Source organism: Pelodiscus sinensis, chromosome 2 (assembly GCF_052426305.1).
Source record: "Pelodiscus sinensis isolate ZL-2025 chromosome 2, ASM5242630v1, whole genome shotgun sequence".
Classification (NCBI taxonomy): domain Eukaryota; kingdom Metazoa; phylum Chordata; order Testudines; family Trionychidae; genus Pelodiscus; species Pelodiscus sinensis.
Window position 1 is genome coordinate 50371853 of NC_143053.1, and position 27356 is coordinate 50399208.

The 27356-nt window shown below is 44.6% G+C and overlaps 3 protein-coding genes across 4 annotated transcripts; 1 reads left to right on the top strand and 2 right to left on the bottom strand.

The window, feature by feature from the left end:
• Positions 1–2195: 2195 nt before the first annotated feature.
• On the top strand, positions 2196–13103 carry LOC102450052 (myelin P2 protein-like). Its single transcript, XM_025190849.3, has 5 exons — positions 2196–2356; positions 7309–7408; positions 10013–10185; positions 10914–11015; positions 12943–13103. Exons 2-5 carry the CDS (start codon positions 7336–7338, stop codon positions 12991–12993), a joined length of 399 nt encoding a protein of 132 aa, XP_025046634.2. The 5' UTR covers positions 2196–2356; positions 7309–7335; the 3' UTR covers positions 12994–13103.
• A 1564-nt stretch (positions 13104–14667) lies between these two features.
• Positions 14668–17414, bottom strand: LOC102449801 (fatty acid-binding protein, adipocyte-like). Of its 2 annotated transcripts, none has more exons than XM_014579628.3 (4): positions 17259–17414; positions 15973–16145; positions 15568–15669; positions 14668–14908 (listed from the first exon to the last, which is right to left on the bottom strand). In XM_014579628.3, the coding sequence occupies exons 1-4, from the start codon at positions 17329–17331 to the stop codon at positions 14858–14860; spliced, it is 399 nt and encodes a 132-aa protein (XP_014435114.1). In that variant the 5' UTR covers positions 17332–17414; the 3' UTR covers positions 14668–14857. The 2 variants fall into 2 exon arrangements, with proteins under 2 accessions (XP_014435114.1, XP_075776582.1); XM_075920467.1 differs by having other exon boundaries at positions 17328–17408.
• A 5281-nt stretch (positions 17415–22695) lies between these two features.
• Positions 22696–26095, bottom strand: LOC102448291 (myelin P2 protein-like). The gene is made up of 4 exons (XM_006135287.4): positions 25939–26095; positions 24368–24540; positions 23452–23553; positions 22696–22929 (listed from the first exon to the last, which is right to left on the bottom strand). The coding sequence occupies exons 1-4, from the start codon at positions 26009–26011 to the stop codon at positions 22891–22893; spliced, it is 387 nt and encodes a 128-aa protein (XP_006135349.2). The 5' UTR covers positions 26012–26095; the 3' UTR covers positions 22696–22890.
• Positions 26096–27356: the final 1261 nt, after the last annotated feature.

The following is a 27356-nucleotide window of genomic DNA, read 5'->3' on the forward strand; positions in this document are numbered from 1 at the left end:
GCTCAGTATTGCTGCTCTCAAGCATGCAGACAGAAATCATGAGCAAGACCCCATGAAACTGACATTAAAATGAAGAGATTTTTCATAAGTAATGTATTTGGGGTTCTTTCATTTCCCTGCTTGTTTTCAAACCTTTAGGATGCCAATTTTCCAGCGTTTCTGGATCATAGAAATGTAAGGCTGAAAGGTTCATATGAGCTGACCACCACCAGATATTGTGAGTTTTGTAATAAAATTGTGAGTCAGAAACACTGCAAATTGCAGCAGTAGTTGAGATATTTCTTAAGCATAATATTTCATTATCCTTACTGCTCTAGGCAGCTTACAGTTTATCAGGATCTTTCATGAATGTACACACTGTCCTGTCAAGAATGGGAGAGACACCTGGAAAAATTTAGTTTTTTTTTTTTAAATAAAGGATATATCGCACAAAATAATGTGATACTGTGATTTTCTGTATTTCTTGCTATACATTTGCAACTCCCATGATTAGTACCATGTCTTTTACCCAACCTTTTGACAGATTTCAGGCTCCACTAAATGGATTTTTAAAACATTGTATTTTCTATTAATCACAGCCCTAATTGTTTTTCACTTTTAAATTCTCCATTGACCATGAGTAAGCTCTTAAGCCTACAAGCCCTTTCCTCCTAATGGTACTTACCTCCTTAGAATATTTCCCCAGTGTCTCAGACTGTCATTTTTAATCTATAATAAATATTAGATGAAACATTTTAAATATGTATATGGTGACTTACCCACACACCCTCTTGATTAGATTTATTTTAAAATCTATTCTGGTTCAGAGCAGTCTTGAATAGTTTTACCAGGTCTCCCTAAAATTAAATCTTTTCTTATGTGTATCTTATTGATGGGGGAGGGAAGCCCTAGAAAAAATATTTGCAGATTTTTCCAATGTGGGCCATTTTTATTCTCTAATCCTGGTCAGCAGAAATGCATCTGAGCCTTAGTGATTTTTATATCTTTGAAATATCTTCATGTTCTTCAAACCCAGCTGGTTCATACAATCATTATTTTAATCCTGCTCTACCCAGTACCATTTTCTTTTTTTAAGTAATTGTTTAGGAAAAGGATTTAGTGAAAAGAAGATTAGAGAACTTTAAAGGCACTGCAGATTGTGCCACAATTAAGTATAAAATTTTAGCTTACATAACTGGCAAATACTATCTCTACTAAGATAGAGGGCATATGGGTTAAGCTTCAACAAGCCCTACATTCCTATGTCACCTCACAAAGAGTTATGGGGTAACAAGCTTGTTATAACAGTTCTTACAACCCCAAGACACCACAAAAGCATGAGAAATATGTTGATATACTGACATTGATTGCTGAACAGTGGACCACCCACCCTGCAGCTCTTCTACTACAAAATTAACACAAACTCCTAGGTCTCAGAGATGATGGACCAAATTTATCCTTGCTGTAACGCCAGTGTACTCAAGGTGTTACACCTGATGTGTTCTGTGTGTTCGAGTAAAACTTAAAGGTAATTTGAAAGAAAATAGAACTATAATAACAACCTCTGTGATTATAAACAACTCTGCAAATTCAACATTGCATATAGTGAGTGATAAAGTTTCAGTGGTAGCAGAGAGGAAGGGTGAATAAATACCTTGATAGCAATACAAAAAAAGAACCATCCAGATGTCTTTAGCATTCTACCGCTACGCTGGAATGACCCCAAAACATGGTCATTATTGTCCAGCTTTAGAATGTCCAGTGGTTCATTGCTAGCACTGTGGGTACATCCACTTTCCGCATTGGCGTTGGTTAGATGTGTCATACGTTGGAGGTGGTGGGGTAGAGTTTCAGGTACTCTGATATTATATATTGTTTCAGTGGACTTAGAGAGAGAAAAATGGGCCAAAATGTCATGTGTGTCATGATCATAGTAAAGAATAAAGGAGTTGCTTTTTCTTAATACATAGTGAGCAATAATTTAGGCCAAAGAAAACAATATAAAAGGGGAAGTGGGTAACCGTATTGGCAAATTTATTTTCCCTTCAGTCTGTTTTCATGAATCTCATTCACAAACTTGATTCACTCACCTTTTCATCAGCCAGGCAAAAGAGTGACGTTAAAGAAGCATTGTGACTTAGAGTGCAGTGATTGGTTGGAGCATACCAACTTCTTGCCAATCCCATCCTACTACTGCTGACTAAAGGCTCTTTGACAGTTGCCAGTGCCAACTGCCAGCTGCAGGGGATGTGAGCCTGCACGCTCTCACCTGTTGGTCAGTGGAGTTGTAGGCAGGTTCCCTGGGTCCTGTCCCTTGGATGCCCGCAGGGAAAGAGAAGCAGGCTCAGAATCCCAAATAAAATCACATCAGCAAAAGGTAGGTCCTGTTGTGTTATTTAATTTAAGCTCATATTTCAACCCTTAGCAGCAGCAGCATTCCAGGAACCGTGCAAATCTGCAGAGAGAGAAGACAATGGGAACAGGATAGATACATTTTAGCTCTGACTCTTCCTTAGGCTTTTGTGACTGCTCCGGCCTCTCAAACTGGCTGCTCAGGCTACATCTACGCTGCAGGCTTCTTGTGCACAAACTGTTTTACAAAAGAGTTTCTGTGCAAAAGTTCTGGCACAAGAGCGCGTCCACACTGCCATGTGTTTTTGCGCAAGAGCATCGTGGCAGTATGGATGCTTTCTTGCGCAAGAAAGCTCTGATGGCCATTTTAGCCACAGGGGTTTCTTAAGCAAGAAACCCCTGCTGCCTGTCCACACTGCCTTCTTGCGCAAGAGCACTTGTGCAAGAGGACTTATGCCTCATTCAGAGCATCAGAGGTCTTGCGCAAGAAGCCCTCTTTTCCGACACTGTACTGTAAATTTACATGCACAAGAACACGCGTGCAATGTAGACGCTCTGCACGTTTTTGCGCAAGAACATTTGTTCTTGCGCAAAAAGACTGCAGTGTAGATGTAGCCTGAGGGTATGTTTATGCTAGAATAAAAGGCCTATGGCATGGCTGAGTTGAGCTCATAGGGCCTAGGCTGCAGGGCTAAAAACTGCTGTTGGCGCAGTGTGAGGATCCCAAAGCCTGGGCTCCAGCCCAGTCTACATAGCAGTTTTAAAGTCCCACAGCCCAAGCCCTGTAAGCCTGAGTCATTTGATGCAGGCTAGCTGCAGGTGTTTAATTGCTGTGTAGACATACCCTCAGATTCCTCATTCAGTATCTCCCATGCTGGGTCCATGTCCTTTCCCTCTCATGCTCTGCCAGTGACCCACAGCACTGAGACTTCCATCCTCTTCCCCATCTACATCATATTACCTCATCTGTTTTGGGGGCTTCAGGCCTAGATCTTCAAAGGTATTCAGGATCTACATCAATGGGAGTTAGGTATCTAAATACCTTTGAGGAGCTGGGCTTCGGCTACCATCTCTGCCAATCTTCTTTCTCTCCTCAAAGCTTTCATCCTCTGTTCACTCTCTCATCAGACACTTTTTTTCCTGAATGCCATCAGCTTGAACTCAATACCTCAAAAACACAACTTCTCTTCTCTCCCACCACTGATTTCTACCCCTGCTTTCTCTCTTCTGCATCACATCTCAAACTTAAAGACTTAAAATATCACATCTGAACTGACAAACATGGTGACCCTTTGCCAAGACCCTCTTACATTCTCCCCCTCTCCAAGGCCTTCTCCCCAAGGTCTTCCTTGGGCCACCCAGGTAACTGTTCGAGCCAGTCTTAGAACAGTCCTGGGTCTGCTCTAAATTACATTTAGCCCTAGGAAAAGGAGCGGTGGAACACTCACCTCTGCTAAGAATAGACTTCAATATATCCAATCCCCACCCCCCCAAGCAACATACAAATCTACTATATAGTTGGGGAGTTTGTTCATCTCTGTCTGTCTGTCTGTGAGCCTGTTTGTACAAGAAATCCCCCTAAATGATAAGAGCTAGAATCACCAAATATTGTATGCAGCTTCCTTTTATCTATCTATCTACAGGCAGTCCCCGACTTACGCGGATCCGACTTATGTCGGATCCGCACTTACGAACGGGGCTTTCTTGCCCCGGAGGTCGAGGTGGCGGATTGCTACCTGCGAGCTCCGGGGCGAGAAAGCCCCGTTCGTAAGCTGCTCCGGTGCCCCTGGTCTGCTGGAGACCATCTCCAGCAGACCAGGGGCACCGGGCGGGTTCCCGCGCTTCTGAGGCTTTGCCAGAGCAAAGCCTCAGAAGCGCGGGGAACCGCCGCTGCTGCGGCTTCAGTCCCGGTGCCTGTGGTCTGCTGGGGACCGTCCAGAGCAAAGCCTCAGAGCAAAGCCAGAGCAAAGCCTCAGAGGCCCGGCACCCCGCTGCCGCTGCGGCTCTGCTCCCCGTGTCCCTGGTCTGCTGGGGGGGGGGGGCAGCTAGTGTGCCCCCCCCCCAGCAGACCAGGCTTTTGTTTTGGACCCTGGGGCAGAGCAGCAGGGGCGCTGCCGATTGGTCCTGCAGCGCCGCTCTGGGAACTACTGGACCAACCCGGCAGCACCCCAGCTGCTCTGCCCCAGGTCCTGATTCAGCCGCTGCTGGTCAGTTTCAGCAGTGGCTGCATCAGGACGCCTGGGGCAGAGCAGCTGGGGTGCTGCTGGGTTGGTCCAGTAGCGACGAGGAGCGGTGCTACTGGAGCAACCCAGCAGCACCCCAGCTGCTCTGCCCCAGGCGTCCCCAAATCAGCCGCTGCTGAAACTGACCAGCGCTGACTACAGGAAGCCCGAGGCAGAGTTGCTCTGCCCTGGGCTTCCTGGAATCAGCCGCTGATCAGTTTCAGCAGCAGCTGACTTGGGGACAGTTGAATCTGTATGTAAGTCAGAACTGGCGGTCAGTTTCAGCAGCGGCTGAATCTGGACGCCAGTTCCGACTTACATACAGATTCAACTTAAGAACAAACCTACAGTCCCTATCTTGTACGTAACCCGGGGACTGCCTGTATTAGAATCTGTCTGTCTATGAGTCTATTTGTTCACACTCGCTTAAATGGTAAGAGCTAGGAAAGAGGTAGGACCACCAAATTTGGTATGCAGCTTCCTCTTCTCCTAATGTATAGCAAGGTTAGGGATTGGATGTGCCAGGAGAATCAGAAGCCCCAGGAAAGGGACAGTTTTCCATAACATGCAAAGGGAGGGGCTGCTGTTTCAGAGGGAGGTGATATGAGAGAGGCCACTGGAGGCAGCGAGGCCACAGGAGAGTGCTACCCTGCAGAGTGCCCAGTAGGGGCAGCTGCACCACCAAAGGAGTGGCCAGCAGGGCTGAGGCTCTGCCATCTTGCTTGTGAGCACACCACGTAAGTAGCCCCCCAGCCCACCGTCCAGCCCTTGGCCAGAGTGCCCGGGAGAGAGAACAGGCCCTGGGTGATTGGAAGAGGCTGGGGGAGGGGAGAGAGACCAGGCCCCAGGCAGGCTAAGGGGATGGCCTGGGAGGAGAATTGGCCCCAGGTGGACGGGGGGAGGGGAGGGAGCGGAGAACTGGCCCTGGGAAGACAGGGAGGGTGGCCGGAGGGAAATAATAGGCCCGGGGGGGGGGGGGACTGGCTCTGGGTGGGCTTGGGGAAAGAGAACAGGTCCTGGGCAGGCTGGATAGGTGGCGGGGGGTGTAGAAAACAGGCCCCAGGTGGTCAGGGAGGTTACTTGTGGGGGGAGAGAACAGGCCCTGAGAGGGTAACGTGGGGGGAGGATCAGGCCCCAGACGGGCGAGGGATGTCACTGCAGGGGCCGGGGGGAGAAAGCAAGCCCTTAGGCAGGCTGCGGGAGTTGCCAGGGAGGGGAGAGAGAACTGGGGAGGTGGCCTGGGGGAGTACAGGCCCTGGCAGGCTATAGTCTGCGGGGGAGGGAACAAGCCCCAGGCAGGCTGGGCAGATGGCCTGTGGGGGAGAGAACCGGCACTGGGAGGATAACCTGGAGGGAAAGAGAACAGGGCCCAGGTGGGCTAGGGAGGTGACCTGGGGGAAGAGAACAGGCCATGGATGGGAGGGAGAATGCTGGGGTGAGGAGAGAACACACCCCTGCCCCCCCCCCCCACATCTCCAAGGCTCTGCCCTAAAGGACCCAGCAGGTAAGTCTGCTAGTCATAAGGTAAAACAAAGTCACAGTTTGGTTGTGTTAGTGTAACCCACATACCAAGTGTGGTTCACTGTCTCATGCAGTCGCACCTAGACCACAGCAACAGCTAAGAACAAGAGACTGCTATAGCATATGCTGAGAGCCAGCTGGCTTTTAGCTCAAAGGGTAGAGGCTCCTATCCTGAGCTCCCAGGTTCAAATCCGCCTGATGGCGGGTACATCAGGACAATGGTAAGTGGGTGGAATATGATTTTTTTTTTGTCATGAACTGGAAAGGGAGGGCTGTGATAGCAAGGACTGCTATACTCCAGAATGACCACAGGGGGCTGCAAGCAAGCACAGCCCCACACAGCTACAGAGTAGCCACCAGCCGGTCAGTGCGATACCTGCTGGCCTGGTGTGCCCTGGAGAGCAGCTACCAGCCAGACAGCATGGCCCCTGCCACCCCAGGCCAGCCCCAGGGAGCAACATCACTAGCCAGGCTGTGTGGTCCGTGCCACCTTGGGCTGGTCCCCACCTCCTTCCCTGAGCCCTTGCCCTGACTCTTATACCTCCATCCCTGCCCCTGAGCCTCCCCACCCCTCCAAACTCCCTACCCTGAGCCTCCTACCCCCTGCCCTGGCTGCTGCGCCTTCCTCTCCCTGCCCTGACCCCCCCACACACACCTCCCAACCTCCTGTCCTGACTCCTGCACTGCCATCCCCTGCCCTGAGCTCCCTGCCCTGATTCCTGAACTCCCACACACACACTCCTAGCCCCCTGTCCTGAAGGACCCGAGCAACATCAAGTAAATCTTCTAGTAACCAATCAAACAAAACATATCTGTATTTCATTGTGAGATTTTATGTCCTTTGGAGGGAAGTGGGGAAGAAGGAAGGAGATCCATTCCTACTGCAGAATCGTTGTTCCCTTTTGTTCTGGCTGCTGCGTTTATTAGTTCTCAGCCAGGCTGCTTTTCCCTATTAGGTTTTAATAGTTCATTATATGGTGTTGATTGTCTTTGCAAGGAAATGCTGGGATAAATGTGAAGGGTTAGTAATGGAGGTTTCTGAAGACACTGTTCTGCCCTGGACAGCAGATATTCAGGGCATATGGAAACAAGATATTACTCCCTGTGGCTGTGCATTACACACCACATGCTTAGGGGCTAATCCAAAACTCACAGAGGCTATTGGAAAGATTCCCATTGACTTCGCTGGGCTTTGGATCAGGCCATTAAAGCAGTTGTTTTTTTCTCCTTTCAGAGGCAGTGCTCCATTAAATTGGACAAAATGGTTGATCATCTCCTGGGTACCTGGAAATCAACCTCATGTGAAAACTTTGATGCATACATGAAAGAATTAGGTGAGAAATAGTATAGGGTTTGAATACTTTTTCTTTTAATTTGAAATGTCCGTTCTCTCTTCAATGTACATTGTTTTTAAGTAGAAATAATCTGGGGCTCTCTTGCTTTCTTGTCACTTACAAGGACAATGAAGTGACCACTATGAAACCGTAGAATAAGCTATGGTAAGTGGTAGAACTGCTTTTTGTTTAAGATATTCACCATTGTAGTGGACTCCAAATGACACTGCAAGTATCGATCCTTCAATGCCTGGGAATTGCCCAGATAATTTTCTATACTTGAAAAAAGCCCATGGTATTTATAAACTAACTTAATTAGTATATTGTTTGAAAACATGCTAGGGCGAGGTTGTTGTGTTAAAGACAATTCCCACTCCCCGATTCCTTTCCTGAAATAACGTAAAAAGAAGTGGGGGGCATTTTTTGGTAGTTATCGCTGTTTAATGACTAAATGTATACTTTCATGGTATAAAATTTAGTTCAGGATACTGAGCAATGGAGCCAAATGCAATACGTGTAAAACTCTGTTAAAACACTAAGACCCCCTTCAACTAAGCCAAGAATTGGAAGAAGCCACTGCAAATAAGAGGAGAAATGACGATACATGTTCTTAAGTTGCTGAATAGAGCCAATCAATTTAAATTAGCATCATTTTTGCAATGACTTAATATTGGGTTTTCTTTAATAGAACTACCAAACAAATCTCAAACCGCAGATATGACAGTACCATGACAATGACATCACTGATTCACTAGTACCAACTGACAATTGCTGACTTGTTTCTACAGTCTGCCTCTCACGCTGCTTACACCATTCTGAGACACGGCTCTTTCTCTGCATCTAACTTCATAAAACTTGCAATTGTAAGGCAAGCCCTCCCCCAAAATGTAGTGGTTTAGGCACAATATAACCCAGATTTGAACAATCCTATAAACACCACTCCTGTCTATCCATTAACATTTTTTCTAGGGATGTCTCAAAAGCTCACCAGATCTTCCCTAATAAATTATTTCACCTTGTTTTGGTGCGGAATCCTTCTTTGATGCAGGCTTTTTGAGGCATAAACTCTGAAGGGATCAGTTTGTCTTTGTGCTTTGTGGGAACAAAGGGTTTAACTAATAATTATTCCCCCAAAACACAAAGCCTCTTTTGTGTTCAACTTTCCATTCATTGGTCAGTCACTGTAGTGCTTTATCCAACAAAGGTAAGACTGCAAGCAATGAATAAACAAGTCCTTACCATGATCAGGTCACACAGAGGAGATTGAGTATGTAAGCCATACCTTTAATCTTGCCTCATGAAGTGCATTCTGAAGTGCAAGGTACCCAGGTATATTTCAAACTTTTTCTGGGAACCTTATAGCAAACTTTATGAGGTAGATATTAAAAGTAGGAATGTCAACGTGAAGTTGACTACATGATTAACAGATAAACCTGGATTTATTAGTTAATCTTGTCAATTACACACACTCTCCCCCCCCCACACACACACGCTGCCTCGGTATCAGAGGCAATGGGCGGGGGAGCGCAGGAGCCAGTGCCCATGAGGAGCTGGCTTTAAGCAGGCTCCCCACGAGCACCAGATCTGCCTCTCTCTGCCCCGCACTGCTGCTTCTGATAGAGGAAGCAGCACAGAGGGTGAGGGGTCAGGCTGGAGACAATACACACAGGGAGCCTGCTTTCAAGCAGGCTCCCCCCTTGTGTGCCAGCTCTGTGGACCTTCCTGCCCCACCCCTTTCTGCCTCCTACTGAGGCAGCGAGTGGGAGCAGGCAGTAGCTGGTGCTAGGATGAGCTGGCTTAAAAGCCATTTCCCACAGCTCCACAGTGCCACCTGCCCTCTTCCCTGAGCTGCTACCTCTATCAGAGGCAGCAGTGCAGAGGGAGGAGGGGCAGGAAAGGCTGATGCAAAGCAACCTCTGTTCACAGTGGTCCAGGTTCACCGCAGACAGAGGCTGGACCACGGCAGCAGCCCCTGTCTACGGAGTTCTGCGCGTGCCGCAGACAGAAGCTGTCTGCAGCAGCTGGCCCTGTCCACAGCAAGGAGAGGGCAGCAGCATTGGGTGGCATGGGACTCCCTGAGAGTGGGGCCAGGAGTGCTAAGATTTCATGCAGTTACACGACTATTCAGTTACATAATATCTAATTAAAAGTATGGTGTGGGGAATGAGGAAGATGTCTATATTATTTTGTCTATTTTGTATGAATATGCATGCCTCAGTTTACTAGGTGGGTATTTTTTCTGACTGACTACACAGAGTTAAATCACAGATTCAGAGACTCATAGATGCTAAGGCCAGAAGGGAGATTGTGATGATCTAGCCTGACCTCCTGCATGCATTAAAGTTCTTCATTGTGATCATGGCAGTTTTTCTTGCTTAATGTCTATTGTCCTGATTTAAAGCCCATTGACTTCAGTGAGCAATAAATTGAGCCCATTCCTCAGTAGGAAATTGCTAATAACTGGAAATATTAAGATCTATGTAAGCATCTGAGGATGTTTGGCCATTCCCACCGCTATCACTGTTCTCCTTCCTGAGACGCTGAAATCCATAATATTTCTTTTTCCTGGTAGCAATTAAGAGATCTGAATTCTCTTGTTTACAGGAGTGGGCTTAGCCACCAGGAAACTGGGCAGGCTAGCAAAACCCAGCATGACCATCAGTGCTGACGGTGATATGGTAACCATCAAAACCAAGAGTGCCTTTAAAAATAATGAGATCTCCTTCAAGCTTGGGGAGGCGTTTGATGAAACCACACCAGATGACCGGAAAACAAAGGTGCGGATTAAAGCTTTCCTTCACAGTGCTCCCAATCTGCTGCAACGGGCATAACAGTTCTTTTCCACATGGTGAAAACACATCTTCTAATTACCAGAGTGGATAATTAAATAATACACGTGGGAAACTCAGTGCAACTTAGATAGAGCTTTTATATAAAACGGGGGGAGCCAGATTCCATGAAGTACACATAAAGTAGTGGCTTCACATGCAGTACACTAGCCTCTATTCTGTAGCTAACATCTGCATTTCTTCTTCTAGGTCTACCACTTTCTATTTGGCTGTAATAAAATGCCTTTTGTTTGAATGGGCCCAGTTTACTAACCAATCCATATTGTTTTGTCCTCATTAATTACCATTCCAGCAATCTGTTTCATCCACAAATGTTATCAGAAGTGATTTTATATATGTATTTCCAAAAATATGAATAACAATGTTAAATAGGGCTAATACTTATCATTGCCCATGTATTTTACACAAAAGATCTCCAGACACCTACATGATGAACAGCTGTGTAAAACAGAAACCACCTCTGTGTGCTGAGTGAATCACTTGTTTAGTCATCAGGACCATCAACTCTTCTGGACAGGAGCTGTCTTTTAATATATGTTTGTACAGCAACTAGCAAAACTGAGACCTCCTACTGACTGGGAGCTGTATGCCTCTGCTCTGAAAAAAATAATAATCTGGGCAGGATACTCATCTTTTACCTCCTTTCATTTCTTCAGAGCATTGTGACCTTAGAAAATGGGACATTAAATCAGGTCCAGAACTGGGATGGCAAAGAGACCGTAATAAAGAGACAATTGGTGGATGGGAAGATGGTGGTGGTGAGTGAATTCATTCTAGTTATGTGATCACCCAGTAATGCAAATATAAAGACCATCTAAGCAGTTATCATTTAATTATACATTCAATTTTGTTCTGAAATAAATGTGGCGTATGTTAGAAATGTGCTTAGTGGCCTGGGGCAGAAAGAGAATATTAGAAAAAAGCTTGAATTAAGTTAATATTATGGAATATGAGAGAAGAGGAAAGTTGACCAGGTGCTTAGTGTAGAGCCCAGAAGATGTGTATTCAAATCTCTACTCCAGCACACACCTCCTTTATAATTTTTGGCAAGTTACTTTTAGATCCAGATCCTAAAAGCTACTTAGAGACCTAATATCTGTTGATTTCAATGAGAATTAGGGATCTAAGTATCTTTGAGACTTAGACTCTCTGGCTATGTCTACACTGGCCCCTTTTCCGGAAGGGGCATGTAAATTTCACTAGTCGTCATAGGGAAATCCGCGGGGGATTTAAATATCCCCCACGGCATTTAAATAAAAATGTCCGCCGCTTTTTTCCGGCTTTTAAAAAAGCCGGAAAAGAGCGTCTAGACTGGCCCCTATCCTCCGGAAAAAGTGCCCTTTTCCGGAGGCTCTTATTCCTACTTCGAAGTAGAAATCCCCCGCGGATTTCCCTACGACGACTAGTGAAATTTACATGCCCCTTCCGGAAAAGGGGCCAGTGTAGACGTAGCCTCTGTGCTTCAGTTCCCTGTCTGTAAAACTGAGATTGATAATAATACCTCCATATCTTAGAAGCAGGGCCAGCATAAGAAAGGGGCCTCAGAGGCTGCAGACCAGGGCCCTGGGCTAAGCAGGACCCCACAAAAAAGATCTCCAGGCTGCCAAAAGTGCACATCTTTTTGTGGGGCCCAGACTACAGCCATTAAATCCCCTGTGTTTCAGCCCTGCCTAGCAGGGGGAGGGGAAGCAGTACACACCTCTGAACACTGCTGTTTCCCCTGCCTGGGCTGGAGTTGTAAGTGCTGGAAAGCTTTGTCTGTGTGCTTCCTTTGATCGCAGGCTCTACTACCGCAGCTCCCGTTGGCTGGGTATCACAGCCAATTGGAGCTGTGGAAGGTGATGCCTGTGAGTGAGCACAGGACAGCACACAGAGCCACCTGCCCCTTCCTCTCCCTGGGGCCTGCACCACAAAAGGGAAGCTGCCCCAGGTAAGCACCCTGCCCCCCCAACTCCCTGCCCCAATTCTAAGCCCCAACTCCTGCTCAGACCATACACCCCCACCTCGTCCCCCTCCTGCACCCTAACTGCTTCCCACACCTTGCACTCCCAGCTCCTACTCTGAACCTCCTTCTGCACTCCATACTTCTTGGCTCCAATCTGGAGCCCCCTCCTGCATCCCTAACACCTCATCCCAGCTCCCTTGCAGAGCCTCCAGCCCCCCAGTCAGAGCCCTCATCTCCTCCCACATCCAGCCCCCGTCTCAACTTACAGCCCCCCCACACCCACACACTCTGAACTCCTCCTTTTTTGTCCCATCCTAGAACCCAAGGGGCCTCACAATATCTAATAGCTCAGAGTCCCCAGAAGAGTGAATCTGGCCTTACTTAGATGGATGTTGCAAGGATAAATTCATTTACAATTATGAGGTGTTCAGATACTGTGGTGATGGGGTCATATAAGTAAGACAGAAATAAACTTCAAAAGATGGTTGCATTCACACTAATATCAGTCTTCAATATATATTTTGATTTTTTTTTCTGTAAATTGAAAGAAAATGTGAATGGGGGAAACACTAATACCAATAATCTTATAATGTACTTTAGTGGCACATTTTTCTTTGCAAAAACAAAATAGGTGAGATGATTTTTCTTCTCCCTATTTGTTTTTAAAATGGGATGGTCTTTTTACAATTTTGCTGTGAGAAAGTACGACTGTTTCGGTGATCTCCTCTTTTGTTTTCTAGGAGTGCACCATGAATGATATCACCTGCACTAGGATCTATGAGAAAGCCTGAAGAAACACTCTCAGTACCCTGCTTTATTAGAAATTGCAGTACTATAAATTTAACTGTTGCAGGTACTTAATAAAAAACATGCAGTAAGTTGTTACTGTCTATTTGCTGGACTCCAGATGCTCTTGAGTTATTGCATTTTCTCAAAAAGGTTGATAGCTCATGATGCTACATTTGCCTCACTAGAAGAATCTAATGCCAGAACCACTGAGCCTAACAGCAATTATGTACTTGCCAATTGCCTCTTTTTTAAAATATTTCCATCATTTGAAAATAATTGTATTTGAGCCTTGGAAAAGTGTTCTAATTACAGGGTAATGCAGACTCATTTCAGAGTTTATGGAAGATGTATGGTACCTTAGACACTATCATTACAACTAGAGCAGCTGAGGGAACAATATAAGAAGAGACATATTAGACTAGACTGATGGTCCAACTAAGTAGCTTATCTTCTGAAAGGCAATGGCCAGGTGCTTCAGGTAGAATGAAAATAACAGGGTCAAAGTATCAAGTGATCCATCCCCTCTGATCTAGTCCTAGTTGCTGGCAGTCAGAGATTTAGGAACACCTTCAGTATGTGGTTACATTCCTGACCACTTGACTAATAGATGAACTTAGCTTATTCTTTTTTGAACCCAGTTATACGTTCAATCATCATAACATGCAGTAGCAGTGAGTTCCACATGTTGACTGTACATTGTGTGAAGATGTACAGGTTGAACCTTTCTAATCTGGCATCCTTGGGACCTGACCATTTCTGAATGAGAGAATTTTCCAGACCCTGGGAAGTCAATATTGTCTGGCAGTGTTACTAACACTTCCACTGCTTACATTTGGGGGTAAATAAGCTAACACAGAACACTGAGAGCTAGGATTAGTGGATCTAAACAAACTTTAAGGGACTGTAATTGTCAAGTCAACCTAAAAAATGAGCATTGCATTAACTATCCAGAGGCTGATTTAAATTTATAGGTTACATACCCCAGTTAGTATTTCTGCCATTTCATATTTGAATAGAGTTACCATATTTCAGGCTCCCAAAAAAGAGACACTGACAGAGAAGGGGTTTAGGGGAGCAACTGGAGGGATGTGTATATTGGAAGGAAGTATTTGAGGGGTGCATGCATGGCAGAGGGGTATTAAGAGGAGTACATGTGTGGATTGGAGGTGTATAGTGGGAGGAGTACCTGGGGGGCGGGGCAGCTGCAGCCTCTCTCTCAAGGTTGGGGGAGGGGAAGGCAATGTCACTCCCTGTGACAGTGGCAGGGTGGCTGATACAGGCTTAGTATACTTCCCTCCCCGTCCCCCTGCCCAGGGCTGGCAGCTGGATTGACTAGGTATCATGGAAACAGTGGAACAGCTGCAGTATAAGCACAGATTCGTAAGACTGGGGCTTTACAGCTTGGAAAGGAGATGGTGACATCATGGCTGCTGTGAAGGGCTTGAGGCTCTGGCTGTCTTTGCCCAACAAGTGGCTTGTGTCTCCTATCAGTCTGAGTGCTACACCTCAAAGAAATATGAATTATAAGCCATGTGGCTTAAGTGCAGATTCGCTAGCCACAAAAAAAAGGGGGGGGGGGGAAGAGAATATAGAATTCTATTGCATAGTAACAAATGTCACAGATTGCAGTCACTTGAGGATACTCTGCATACTAACATTTAGTCAGAGACACTTAATTATTTTAGAAGGTTTTATTTAGCAACCACATTTCAGGTTACTTTAGTGTTTTGAATCAGGATTCTGCATCCATTAAGCCTTTTCTCAAAGAAAAAAAAAAAAAGCAGCAAGGGGAAGTTTAGTTCTTTCCTTAATCTGCTGAACTCATTCTCAGCCCAAGTTAGAGGCACTCCTGGTCACAGAATTTCCTCATGCTCTCTCATAGACTCTAGTGCAAGTGATGTTGTTCATGGTGTATTCCTGTTAAAAAAATAATAATTTTTTGACACTCACAAGCTGTTACAGCAGGATTCAGACTGATGAAGAGTCAGTCTTATCTCCCCCCTCAGGACTGTAGTAATAGTACTTCAGTAATTCCCAAAATATGGATCCAGGTTCTTGGCCTTCCCTTCAATTTAAGTAGAAGAGGGAAGGACAGTTTGTCCATTATTGTAAGTGGACAATGGAGCTTATCACTGCCTCATCTCAGGCTTGTTTCTTCCCCTCCTTGCTCCCCCCCCAAAAAAAATACCTCATTCAACCAAAGTCTCAACATTAGGTAGTTCTCATTTGCTTCCATCTTACCCCCACCTCCACTTGAGCATAGGTGCATTTTGACTATGCAATTCAAAACAGTTTTTCTGGTTACAGCAGCAGTTTGGACAGCGCTGCCGTGTGTGCAACCAACCAGTCACCAGCTAGTTCTTCTGATTATGGCACTGAGCCTCCCTTCTCACTACCAACTGGCACAGATTAGAAGCAGGTAGAAAGCAGTTGCACACTGAAATCATAGTCCTTGCGGTCAGAAGGAATACAAAAGTGGCATGGTAGAAGTCCTGAGTTTGCTTGAATCATGTTTGATGCAATTCCATTAAGACATGGTTAATACCACTAGCTAGGAGCCATGTGATCTCACTTACCACAATCATTTTCCCATCTGCTAGTTTTCTCCTTATTGTGGTCTGTTTACCATCCCACTTCTGCACCTGACTTAGTGAGCCTTCTTCCAAGGTGACAATGCTCTGCAAAGAGAGTAATTGACCAGAATCCAAGAGCTAGGGGAACAGTCTGCTTGAAGTTTAACACTAGAGAAATCCTGCAAATTTTTCAGCTCAGCTGTTTGTGTTTATGTTAATGTAAAACACATACTAGTGAAGTTGACAGCTCCATCATGTTATCCAGCAGCAGGCACTAATAGTTAAAAATGAATTAATCCAAAACCAAGTATCACATTACTTCAATCCTTTGTTTCAATAGGATACATCTATTTGTTTCTCCTCACGGGAATAATGGGAATGGAGGATGAATGCTGCTTTAGTACTCACTTTGGTTTTCCTGTCATCTGCTGTGGTTTCCTCAAACTCCTCCCCCAGCTTGAAGGACACCTCAGTACTTTTGAAAGTACTCTTGGTTGCAATGGTTATCACATCACCATCAATGCTAATTGTCACAGTGGGTTTGGCCAGGCTGCCCAGTTTCCTGGTAGCTAAACCCACACCTACAGAGACACAAGACACTTATATTCATTGTCAGAAAGCAACACATTCCTATGAAGTGTCCCACCCAGAGAGGGCCAACATTTGAGACCTGTTGAGAATTCAGGTTCAATGCTTCTCCAAGTCTGAATCTTTCTAGCCTCCTGACAACCAGGCTACTTAGACCTTTTACTTATACAGCTGGCAGGATTGTAGAAATTACATATGCACACCAAATGTTAATAATTTTAGTGGTAACATAGTTCCCTAAATAGCCAACAAATCCAGTCCCACATGGAATCTAGAATGAGCTTGTGTAAGAAGGTCAGAGCATTGCATTTTCAGATTAAAGGCACATTCTGATACTACAATTCTCTCAGCAAAGCAGTAGTCACAAAATAGACATTTAACCCAATCACTAAACCCTAAAGCCATACAAGTTTTAGACTAGACTAGAGCCCTAAAGGAGTGTAAATTGTAGCTCAGCTGTTACCTGCCCATTGCTCTCTCTCTCTCACACACACACACTCACTCTAATGCCAGGAATATTAAGCTATTGGTAGAATTTCTCTCTCCAATACCAACACCCAGATTTTGGACTCTTACACCAGAGAATCTGAGACACCACCAGTGATTGCCCCCTGGATGTACACTAGAAGAGATTTAGCTTCAGTCTTTTTGGCTTACATTGTTTTATAAGGTATATTCTAGCTGCCAAAACCTGCCCTGCCACATGCCTATTATTGAGACAAAAAATAGCCATCCAATATTAAATAAGACTCTCCTCCCCCACACACCATGGAACAAACAAACAAACACCTACAATGTTATAGCAGCAACTCCTTCCCTTTCAAGCCTAATCACCTGTCTAAAAAGACATAATGCCAGAATGTCATATAAAGAGCTCAGAACATACATTTCTAGTTATCCAGAGCCACAGTTCCTATTTTTAAGGTAAATTTAAACTTGGATACCCCCTCATTTTCCCCTTATTGAGTACTAAGGAACTGTACAATCAAGAGTCCATAAAAACAACAAAAGAAAGTTTAGGAAGGACATAATATGCAGTTAGCTATATTTTCCCTGCTGAGAAGTGGGACATCCTCAAATCCCACATAATATTTTTTTCCCCTCACCCAGCTCCTTCATATAGTCCTCAAATTTTTCACTGGAGACAAGTTTCCAGATTCCCACAAACAGCTCACACATGCTGTAGAGCTTGTTAGACAATGTGCTGCAGGGAAAAATCAGCAACTCTCAATAAGAGGGAGGAAAATAAAATGGAGAGCTTAGTTTAGATTAGCTTCTTTATGAAGCTGACCTGAACATGTGATTCGCTGTAGAAGACCAATGGGAACTCAAGTGTTTTTGGGGAATTTATTTCAAGAACAAATTATATCAGAGGATCCATTTCATGTCTAATTCTTTCAACATAAAACCTACTCAAAGGTGGTAGCAACACTTTAAACTTGAATGAATTGTCCTCACAGGATCTTGCCATTTTAATGCATCTTAAAGTTCAACCATACCAGCATTTTTCATAGCTTCAGTTCTTTTCACCAACGGAAGAACTTCTTACCTGAGAGCAACAGTAGTTTTAAATGGACACCAAAGTTAACACAGAAGACTACAGCACACCTACAAGCATAAAAATGGATGTCAGAGTGTCTTTCTTGTATTAACATAACAAAAAAGGCATTTGAAAAAACAGGGCATTAACTTAAAAACTACACTGTGTCTGAGATTATTTTACTAACTACAGTGACAAATGCCACTAAGATTCTTATAAATGGAAGAGGTTAAACAAATATTTTTCTCTATTTGTTGTTTATTGGACAATACTTTATGCACTGTCAGTCCCATTTGTTGTTTGCAGTCCTCTCTCACACAGTAATGGGAGAGGAAAAAAACCCAGGACATGTGGCTTTAAAAGTACAAATGAAGCTGGGCAACCTGGGGATATATTGTACCTGAAACAACATTTAATTTATTTGCAAGTACACATTGCTCTTCCAACTGGTGACAATATCTACAGCAGGAGGCACGCCAGGCAGGGCAGAATGATAGGATCAGACAAACCCCTTGACTGCTACAAATGGAGACAAAAAGCACACCGGCATGGATGTCTTTGGAACTGGAGACAGAAAGCTGCTGCTGCTATTGTAGCCATGTTAAAAGGGAGCTAGTGTCTTTGAAGTTCTTAACCCAGAAGGTCCAATGGAGGAGGCAGATAGTATGTAGGGCTGAATTATGGTGTTGCTTCTGAGACCTGGAGCAACATCAGTAGAAAAATGCATTGACTTCAATGGGGCCGGGATTTCATGCTGGTATCATGCTTGCTGCCTGTATTTTTGGCCCTGGTAGAGAGAGCTAGTGGGTATGAAGAAGCTTTTGGTTCTTATTTTATTTAAAAAAAAAAACTGTTTTCAGTTTTTATGGCTGACTTAGTGCAGGATTGGTGGCTGTACCTGCAACAGGTAAAATCCAGCACGAGACTGAGCTGGGCTAATGAGGCTACTGGGAGAAGATCAGCTGTTCTGTCTGAAGGCTTACAGGATTCCAGCTATCTCCCTCCCAAGATAAATCTGCTGATTTGGATGATCCAGCCCATAGAGCTCTCACCCAGACTTGAACTTCATTGGCAGCCGCATCCCTCCCCCACAGCTGGGAGGAAATCTGTCTTTTGGGAGAGTTACAGACCTGCAGCCTCTGGGCAGGAAATCAAGGTGGGGATTCCCATAAAGATCCTATCATGTGGCTGAGATAATCCAGCAGTCCTAGTGCATCGTGAGTTGTACGCTCGCTGTTCTAGAACACACAAGCTGACCACTCCCCTGCAATGTTTCCTGATTTCCATATGCACACTTGAGAAATTTAACCTAACCGATCACAAACTACACGACATTATGGGGTGGGACAGCAGGATGTGATTTTCTGTTTCATTCTGTGATTTTAAGAAATGTAGTACTCATATACTGGTAAGGGATATGTCAGGCTCAGAAACCAAGTTGGTGTAAATGAAATCATACAACCATTTTTACATACAAAAGGCACCCAGAAAAAATCATTTAAGAAAGGAGGAAGGCCGCCACTTGCTGTCAGAAAGCTACTAGATACAGGTCTTGAAAAAAAAAAGTATAAGCATTAATGTGTTAGGGTGATTCCAAATGGCTGAGATGTAAAGAAAACTGGAGAAGCAGGGAACTGAAGCCTAGAGTTTGTGTTCTGTATTCACTTGAGGATTGTATTTCTGGCCACTCTTCTGAAAGCTGGGAAAGTAAGCCATAACCTGCAACTTGTCTGATCACCATCGTGGAATGCTCTGCTGGCAGGGGAGAGATGAACACCAGAGGAACACCCCTAACAAACTCCTATGATCCATGTATTTTGCTGTTAAGTGTAATGGCTCAGGACCTTAAAACTTAAGGTCAGGCCATCAATATGATTAACTCAAGACAAAAGAACAAGAGAAACAATCATAGCCAGTTCAGATGTAAATGCTCATGTACAGTTCTATTTTCCCCAGCATTTTGGAAACTTTTCCCTTGCTGCTCTAGTTCACTTTCGGTTAGACCAAAGCAGAGCTGTGAACAGTTGGAATTTGTACATGTACTTGCTTACTGAAGCAGAGTTATATTTGCTTTCTGGCTAGCACTTTAGATGCAACTCTGGTGAACGATTTGCACAATTACAACATTAAATGTCAGTGGTCCAATACTGTTTGGAGTAAAACAGGTGGCTGTTTGCACAGTAAACATACTGTGAAACTTAATTTGGAGGGGCTTCTCCACTTCTAGGGTGGGAAAGCGATCTATTTAAGAGCTACCAGACAGTTTTTTGATAACGATGGCAATTACTGAGGAAGCAAGTGTCATTGCTTTAGCTAGAGTATATCCCATTACTAGTGTAGTCCCCTTATTAAAGGGGCCTCTGATTTTTACTGGGAGGATCCTTTGTGCTGCAATCTAGCCCTAGAGACTACAACGCCCTTGAGCCCTTGGGAAAAGAGGGGAACAGTGCCTCTTCCAGATTATGCAGACAGAGAGTTAGGCTTGGTTCTATTTTTGGAGAGAGGAGCCAGACTGTTGGGCTATGTCTACGTTCACGGCTTCTTGCATGAATAATATGCAAATGAGGCTAAGCGTGGAATATCGCCAAGCCTCATTTGCATACCTAATGAGCCACCATTTTTTTCAGAAGAGGCTCTTGCTCAAGAAGGCGCGTCTACACTGCCCCCTCTTGCACACGAAAAACCCTCTTGCACAATGCTGTTCTTCCTGAAAAGTATTAGGTGTAACGGCATTGAGCAAGAGGGTTTTTCTTGCGCAAGAAGGGGCAGTGTAGATGCTCCTTCTTGCGCAAGAGCCTCTTCTGAAAAAAAATGGTGGCTCGTTAGGTATGCAAATGAGGTTTGGCGATATTCCACGCTTAGCCTCATTTGCATATTACTTGTGCAAGAAGCCGCGAGTGTAGACATAGCCCTAGTGTGGAGCCTTTTCTAGGCCAGGAGCTGTTGTGTTGCAGCTAGAACCTGTTACTGCTGAGGGTTAATCTAGCAGGCTGCTTTGGGAGCTGCTGTTGATTGTCCTTGGAGGGGAGAGATCCTGACTGTGCCCGTGAAGAGCTTACATAAACCTGCACAGGAGATAACTGGGCTGTTTGGAAAAGTGTTGCCTGGGATGGGGTTGCCAGCAAGAGTAAGGCTCAGGTCCAACACTGGGTTATCAAAGTACAAAAACATGCTACACACGTATCTGTCAAACACAGCTGTCAGGAAATAAACAGCTTATCAGCTGTGCCCCTTAACTAAAACAACAACATGATAGAAGGGGATGTAAGAATTGCTGCTTTTCCTGCTAGCTAGGGAACCCAGTTTTGGCTGTGGATGAAGTGGAAGATTCTCAGCTTCCAAGGAGCCAGTACCGAAAGCCCATCGGAGAGGTCCAAATTGTTGTGGTCTGGTGCAGCTTTAAATACAATGTGTCTGCCTTATTCTGCAGCTTGGAAGTATCTGGGGGTTACTCATTGCTTGTTACAGTATGGATCAGTTGTACTGCTTGTCCTTTGACTTTGTTTACATGATCTGTACATTTAGATAAACAAGACTGATATGTTCCCACCTTTATCTACAATTTGTTCTTCCTACAGTGGCATATGTTCCCACAGGCCTGCTTCTGGCTCATTAGTAGTAGGGAAAGTGGGGAGAAGCAGGCCTCACCACCCCGTACTTCACATATCTGGAGTTCTGCAATTGACCCCGACAGATGGGGTACAAAAGAAACTGACTGTGTGCGCAATGAGAGCCAGTATGATCTACCCAGGGAACCAGATCTGCTTGCATTTGATGGGGCTTGTTCCAGTGGCAGAGGGATTTTGCAGCTGGCGGCTCAGCTTGGACTAACACACAGAACCTGCACTGTGCTGTCTCCACTCCAGCTACAGGCCTTCCAGCATGCCCCTGCCAGCAAGTGTCCAACTCACTCTAGAGGAGTGCACACACTGGGGTGGGATAAATGGTGGCAGTACAAATGCCAAATGAGAAGTACACAGAAAGAAAATGTATCTATTAAACCTGCTTTTTAAAAAATTGTTAAGTAAAGGTGTTATTTAAGCAGTTATATAGCTTATTTTTTTATAAAACTGTTGTCTTGGAGTTAGTTCGGGAAAAGTTATGGTGTGCCTTGGGAGCCTTCAGGAATAAGTGTGTACAGGGACAGCCAGTGGAGGCATCACTACTGCATATTTTTTTAGGAGCAAGGGACTGCAGGATAGTGAATCCCCAACTAATCCCCACCACTGGGTTACTCCGGATCTCCTTGTGTGTAAAAAAGCCATGAGGCTCTCAGCTATACAGGTGAGTATGACCTGCTCTTAAGTAACCCAGGGAAGAAGGGGGGGGGGGGGGAGAAAGGAGGAGAATTACACTGGAATCAAAGTTTAAGGCTAGACAGACCAGATGATGTAGTGGATCTATCATATATACATTCCACCTAAGTCAGCTGAAACTATAACAGTCTAGTCACCATGGGGCTGTGATGTGCCACAGACTGAGAAAAAATGTAAAATACTAACCAGAGATCAAGACCCCCGCACTCCAGAAATTGTTAAGTGAGATAGACCCAAGTAAGTGGGTGACTTGCCTTCATCTGCTGCCTACAGGTGTGACCTTCTCTCCTCCCAAGGCTATTCCCTGTTTCGTCAGGGGAAATTCCTTTATAAGCTCAGAGTGTTCAGCTAGAACCCCCAGAATGGGCTAGCTAAGCAGAAAGAGCCCAGGTTCTCCCCATCCATTATTCCAGGATGGCTCAGACTACTGGGGACAGATGTGTCAGAAGAAATACAAAACCCTCTCCAGACTACACAGGGGGAGTTGTGCATCATGAGGGAAGAAAATTCCTTTTGACCCCTGTAGCAGATAATTCAGGAAACTAAAGCAGAGCTTAAGGCTGTTGATTTCCACCCACACCTCTAGCAATGTTATACATTAAAACAAAAGCCACACCCAAACCAATCTCACCATCACTGTTAGAAAACGGTAATTTGTTCCAATAACAGTCAACTAAGAGTACACAATTCCACTATGTGTTCAGAAGTGATTTACTAGCCAGTTATCGATAGCTGAAGTTACACAACTGCTTTAATACATTTCTCAAGATGAACCAAGATTCTTGCACAGGCAGTCAGTAGTGTAGGGCAGCTATTGTCTCTGGACAGGATCTCAGCAGCAAACTCTGACTCGGTGTGGCAACGAGAATTCCTCAAGCTCTTTCATAGACTAGTGCAAGTGATATTGTTCATCGTGCATTCCTAGAGTAAAAAGAAGCAATTGAAACTCTTGAACTATCACACCAGAAGTTTTTGTTCAAGTAGGTGGTTTGTCATTGGTCTGAGTCCAAAAGTTTGAGTTCATCACTATAATATTTCTGTAAGCAGAAAAAGAATCCAAGTATTTCTTGCCTCCAACAACTCCTTACTGATCACTAAATAGGTCTACTTCTCTGCCCAGTGCACTTGAATAGCAGGCGCCACATCTTCCGCCAGCTGTCTGATGCAGCCTAGGGGTGCTGAGAATACACCCTTGGCTTGAAGTGGTTTCCTGTTAAATACAGGTTACAGTTTGGTTCAATGAACCTCAGCACCCACGATACAGACCTTGATTTTTGGTCTCCAGGGTTTCTTCCATCATGGTTTTATTTCAAGTGAAGCTTCCCTACATTGTATATGCCTCACCTGTTCATTATAAATCACTGGTCAGTGGCATTTTGTTTGTGCTTTATTTCAAGAGGGGAAAAGTACTGTGGTGAGGGGGATAAAAAGAACTGAACTCACCACAACCATCTTTCCATCTACCAGCTCTCTCTTTATGGTGGTCTGTTTGTCATCCCACTGCTGCACCTGACTCAGAGAGCCATTGGCCAAGGTTACAGTGCTCTGCCAAGAGAAGAGAAGCAAATGGACCCTGGTGTTTTCCCACCTTGCTCTGTGGGGGGCACCACTCCCCCCACCCAAGCTGCAGCAGAAACAAAGAAATGTGGCTTGGGAAATAACTGAGCTAGGGCCATGTTGCTCTGCTTCCCCCTCTGCCACTGTAGGACACAGCAGAGCTGGATCCCCACTGCTGCCACTGACTCCCAACCCCATTAGTCCCCCAGGCCATGTTGGGTGGGGAGGGAAGAAGCAGAGCCTGGGGTGTGGGTAGAGATTGTCCTCAGCAGATCGGGGATGGGTTCACATGGCTTGTGGCTCCACCCCCACCTGTCACCCCACCCTACCACCCCTTTAGTTGACAAGCAGATGGCAAATCATGTAATGCTATACCTGCCCCATGAGGCATTACAAACCCTTCCCAAAAAGCACCTTGTGACCAGTTGCACAGTAGACTAGCTGCTCACAGTGCACTGCTCTATGATGCAGAAATTGCTAGTGTAGATACTCCTTGTGTCAGCAGGTGTCACATGGACATACAACAGCTGCTTATTATGTGGCTTTAATTAAATCCACATAATACTAAGTTCTGTCAGCAAAAGTTAAGGAGGCTTTTGATGTTGCAATGCCTGCTTATACCTTAGAAGGTGAGTGGGATTTAGTTTGAGAGTTCAATGGGCAATCATGTACCCATTGAACTCTACAGTGAGCCAGAAGAGCCAGCCTTGGTAGCCAATACTTATGAGGAAGGGGAAGAACGTCATATCAAGACAGTCATTAAGCAGGAAAGGGCACCCAGGTGTCCTTTGCAGGACATCACCTTGGTTTCCCTGCCATCTGCTGTGGTTTCCTGAAACTCTTCCCCCAACTTGAAAGAGATCTCAGTGTTTTTAAAGGTGCTTTCTGTTTTGATGGTTATTACATCATCCTTGATGCTGAAGATCACACTGGGCTTGGCCAGGTTGCCAAGTTTTCTAGTCGCAAGACCAACTCCTTGAAAAGAAAAGCAAATGTGAACAACCTTCTGGATGCACATGTAAAACTGAAGGAGATGTTGCTGGATCTTTGTTAATAGGTCTGTTGATGTACTAGAAACTACCACACCAAAAGGTGAGTGCCCTCTAGCTGGAGGGTTAGAGAGGCAGCTAACAGTAGCAGAAACACAGAAAAAAAAGCAAGCAAATCTATATGGTGAAAGACCAATTTTTTTTTTATGGTTGCTTTGAAAATGGACATTGAGCAAATAGTCACTAGATTGTAGTGTGCTAGTCATTGATAGAGCCAAACCCCAGCTTCTGAAATTACATCCTAATCCAACCAAAATTATCAGGGATATTTGTCCAGAGAAAGATACATGATATCAATCATTAGCATATTTACATTAGTGCCCTCAACTCTTGAGTATTATGAGCATTACCCTACTGGTTCCATAAATAACTCGTTCCAAGTATTGATAACCAAAGCATTATCAGTACATAAGAGCCCCAGGCAGATTTAAGCTGTCTTTCCCCTTAAGAAACTAGAAGATTTACCCAGCATTGCTTGAGTCCTTAACTCAGTTTTAATTTTTTGAAAGACAATACAAGTTTACATGCTTCATTTAAATCATTGCTCTGGAGTGGGGCTGGAGATAAGGGACAAAGCATGCAGGCTGCACTGGGGAGAGAGGATGGCCCCAGCCTTCTTCCACTGCAGCAGCTAGGGGCCAGGTGAGAAGCACATCTCTATGGCTGCTGAACCTCATGGGCACAGCCAGGGAAGGGGTGCATGTCCAAGTTTGTCAGTCACCTGCGGTCCCCATGGGGTGTAAGGAATACAGCAAACTATGTATATTCCCCCTGCACCCTGACAAAGGGGGAATAATCAGCAATGTTTCCTTATAAATGGGGGTAGGAAACTGCAGTCCTCCCCTCCCTAAACGAGGAATAGGGAGTGGAAGGCTTGGGGCTGCAGTAGTCTTAGACCAAGTGAGAGGGGGCAAGCATATGCCCTCACACAACCCCTTTCACCTACCTTGTGACTGACTTTTTTTTCCTATATGGGGTTCTAAGAAGCAATGCCATTCCAGGCACATCCAAACCCAGACTTGCTTTAAATGAGGTTAAGAGGAAGCTGCACACTAAAGTTTGGTGATCCTAGCTCTTACCATTTAGAAGTTCTTGAGAACACCCATATATAGTAGATAGGGACAAAAGACACCTTAAACATTAGCTAGAAGAGTAGTATTTGTAAAGTGTAAATAAGAGCTATGTTTTATTAGCCCCAAACAAGTATCAGCAATCTAAAGTGAATCAACAAGGACACTACATTAAAGTAAATAAATAGAATTAAAAATATTCTTAGTATTATCTACAAAGATATTTCCTACTTGCATCATAGTATATTGCTTACCTAATTCTTTCATATAGTTGTCAAAGTTTTCACTAGAAATAAGTTTCCAGGTTCCTAAAAATAGCTCACACATGATAAAGAGTGTAATTAATATTACAAAGCAACTATTCTCACTAGAAAACCAGAAGCTATTATGAGGTACAACATGCAATAGCTTCCTTTTAAAGAAGTCCTGAACATGTGATACTCAGCAACATCCAATCAAGAGAGGCAATGCAAAGACACCAATCATTTTCCTTTTATTTCTTTTAAGGTAAATCTAAAATCATTACAGCTGGTAGAGTACACAAGGAAAGTTGCTCAGTAAAGGATGCTAGTTCCAAAGGTAGTGTCTAACTACAACTGAGGGGTTTCCTCCCCCCAGTAATGGAACATAGTAAAAACAGAAGAATCAGCTTTCCCCAATTAGAGAGGAGTCAGCTGTAGAGAGACCTGTCAGTTTGTTAGACTCAAGAAGTCCCTTCCTGATTTGCCTGTGAGGCCTGAACTATGCTTGATTAGTGCCTGTGGTGGAGCTTCCAATCTTCTAACAACTATTTCCCGTTAAACTGAGCACGTTCTGATTGCTCTCAAACCTGGCTCCCCCAATATCTTACTCACCCCCTCCACACACACATACCAGTTCAGTGATCAAATGGGGGATGGGAAAGGTGATTTACTTCAACTTTTTATCAACTCCTCCTCCCCACTCCCAGCTTCAGTGAAGGGGACTGCTCTGCCATTACCACACACATCCCTCCATATTAGCATCAGTTAAGAATCCTCCCAATTCATCATTCCACCTGCAAGTCCTAACCCCCATTCCTATGTCCCAGAGCTCCTGACAGTCCTGATTGATCTTCTAGGTCCATTGGCTCAGCTGTTGCTGGGAGAGAAGGGAGGCGGGCAACTCAGAACTGAGGGATTGTTGGTTTCTTTAAAATGCCATATGATATTAAGGAATATAATCCACAGTTTTAAATTCCACGTACTTTATGAGAGGATAAATAGTTGGCCCTGTCCCTTTAAGATAGATGTAACTCTTGTTATGGAAGGACAATTTCTTTTATTTTCAAATTATCCCCTATAGCAGTTGTTCCCAAACTTTTTGGCATCATGCCCCCTTTCTGATTTTTGAAAAACCCTCATGCCCCCCCCCCCCCAAAATAGCAACAAAACTTGTTGAGGAAAAAAAGGGGGGGAACTGACTAGGGCAGCAAAACTTGATGGAGGGGGGGATGGTGGGTCATCCCCCCCGAATTTCTTCACACACACACCCCAGTTTGGGAACCCATGTCCTATAGTGTCAGGTGAAAGCCATGATCATTATCCTTCAAATATGTGTTTAACTTTAGAAACACTGAAGCCAAAGGGAATACTTAAGCACATACAGATGTATCTACATAAGTAGGGCCCAAGTTTGTGCAACTTTTGTTCCC

What these genes read in the sequence shown, in the direction of transcription:
- LOC102450052 (XM_025190849.3), top strand. Translation starts at nt 7,336, where the DNA reads ATGGTTGATCATCTCCTGGGTACCTGGAAATCAACCTCATGTGAAAAC. An exon ending in CAGATGACCGGAAAACAAAG is followed by an intron (nt 10,186 to 10,913) that starts GTGCGGATTAAA and finishes TCATTTCTTCAG; the next exon opens with AGCATTGTGACCTTAGAAAA. An exon ending in TGGATGGGAAGATGGTGGTG is followed by an intron (nt 11,016 to 12,942) that starts GTGAGTGAATTC and finishes TTTGTTTTCTAG; the next exon opens with GAGTGCACCATGAATGATAT.
- LOC102449801 (XM_014579628.3), bottom strand. Translation starts at nt 17,331, where the DNA reads ATGTGTGAGCTGTTTGTGGGAATCTGGAAACTTGTCTCCAGTGAAAAA. An exon ending in GGACTATATGAAGGAGCTGG is followed by an intron (nt 16,146 to 17,258) that starts GTGAGGGGAAAA and finishes GTGTCTCTGTAG; the next exon opens with GTGTGGGTTTAGCTACCAGG. An exon ending in CAGATGACAGGAAAACCAAA is followed by an intron (nt 15,670 to 15,972) that starts GTGAGTACTAAA and finishes CTCTCTTTGCAG; the next exon opens with AGCATTGTCACCTTGGAAGA.
- LOC102448291 (XM_006135287.4), bottom strand. Translation starts at nt 26,011, where the DNA reads ATGTGTGAGCTATTTTTAGGAACCTGGAAACTTATTTCTAGTGAAAAC. An exon ending in CAACTATATGAAAGAATTAG is followed by an intron (nt 24,541 to 25,938) that starts GTAAGCAATATA and finishes TTTCTTTTCAAG; the next exon opens with GAGTTGGTCTTGCGACTAGA. An exon ending in CAGATGGCAGGGAAACCAAG is followed by an intron (nt 23,554 to 24,367) that starts GTGATGTCCTGC and finishes TTCTCTTGGCAG; the next exon opens with AGCACTGTAACCTTGGCCAA.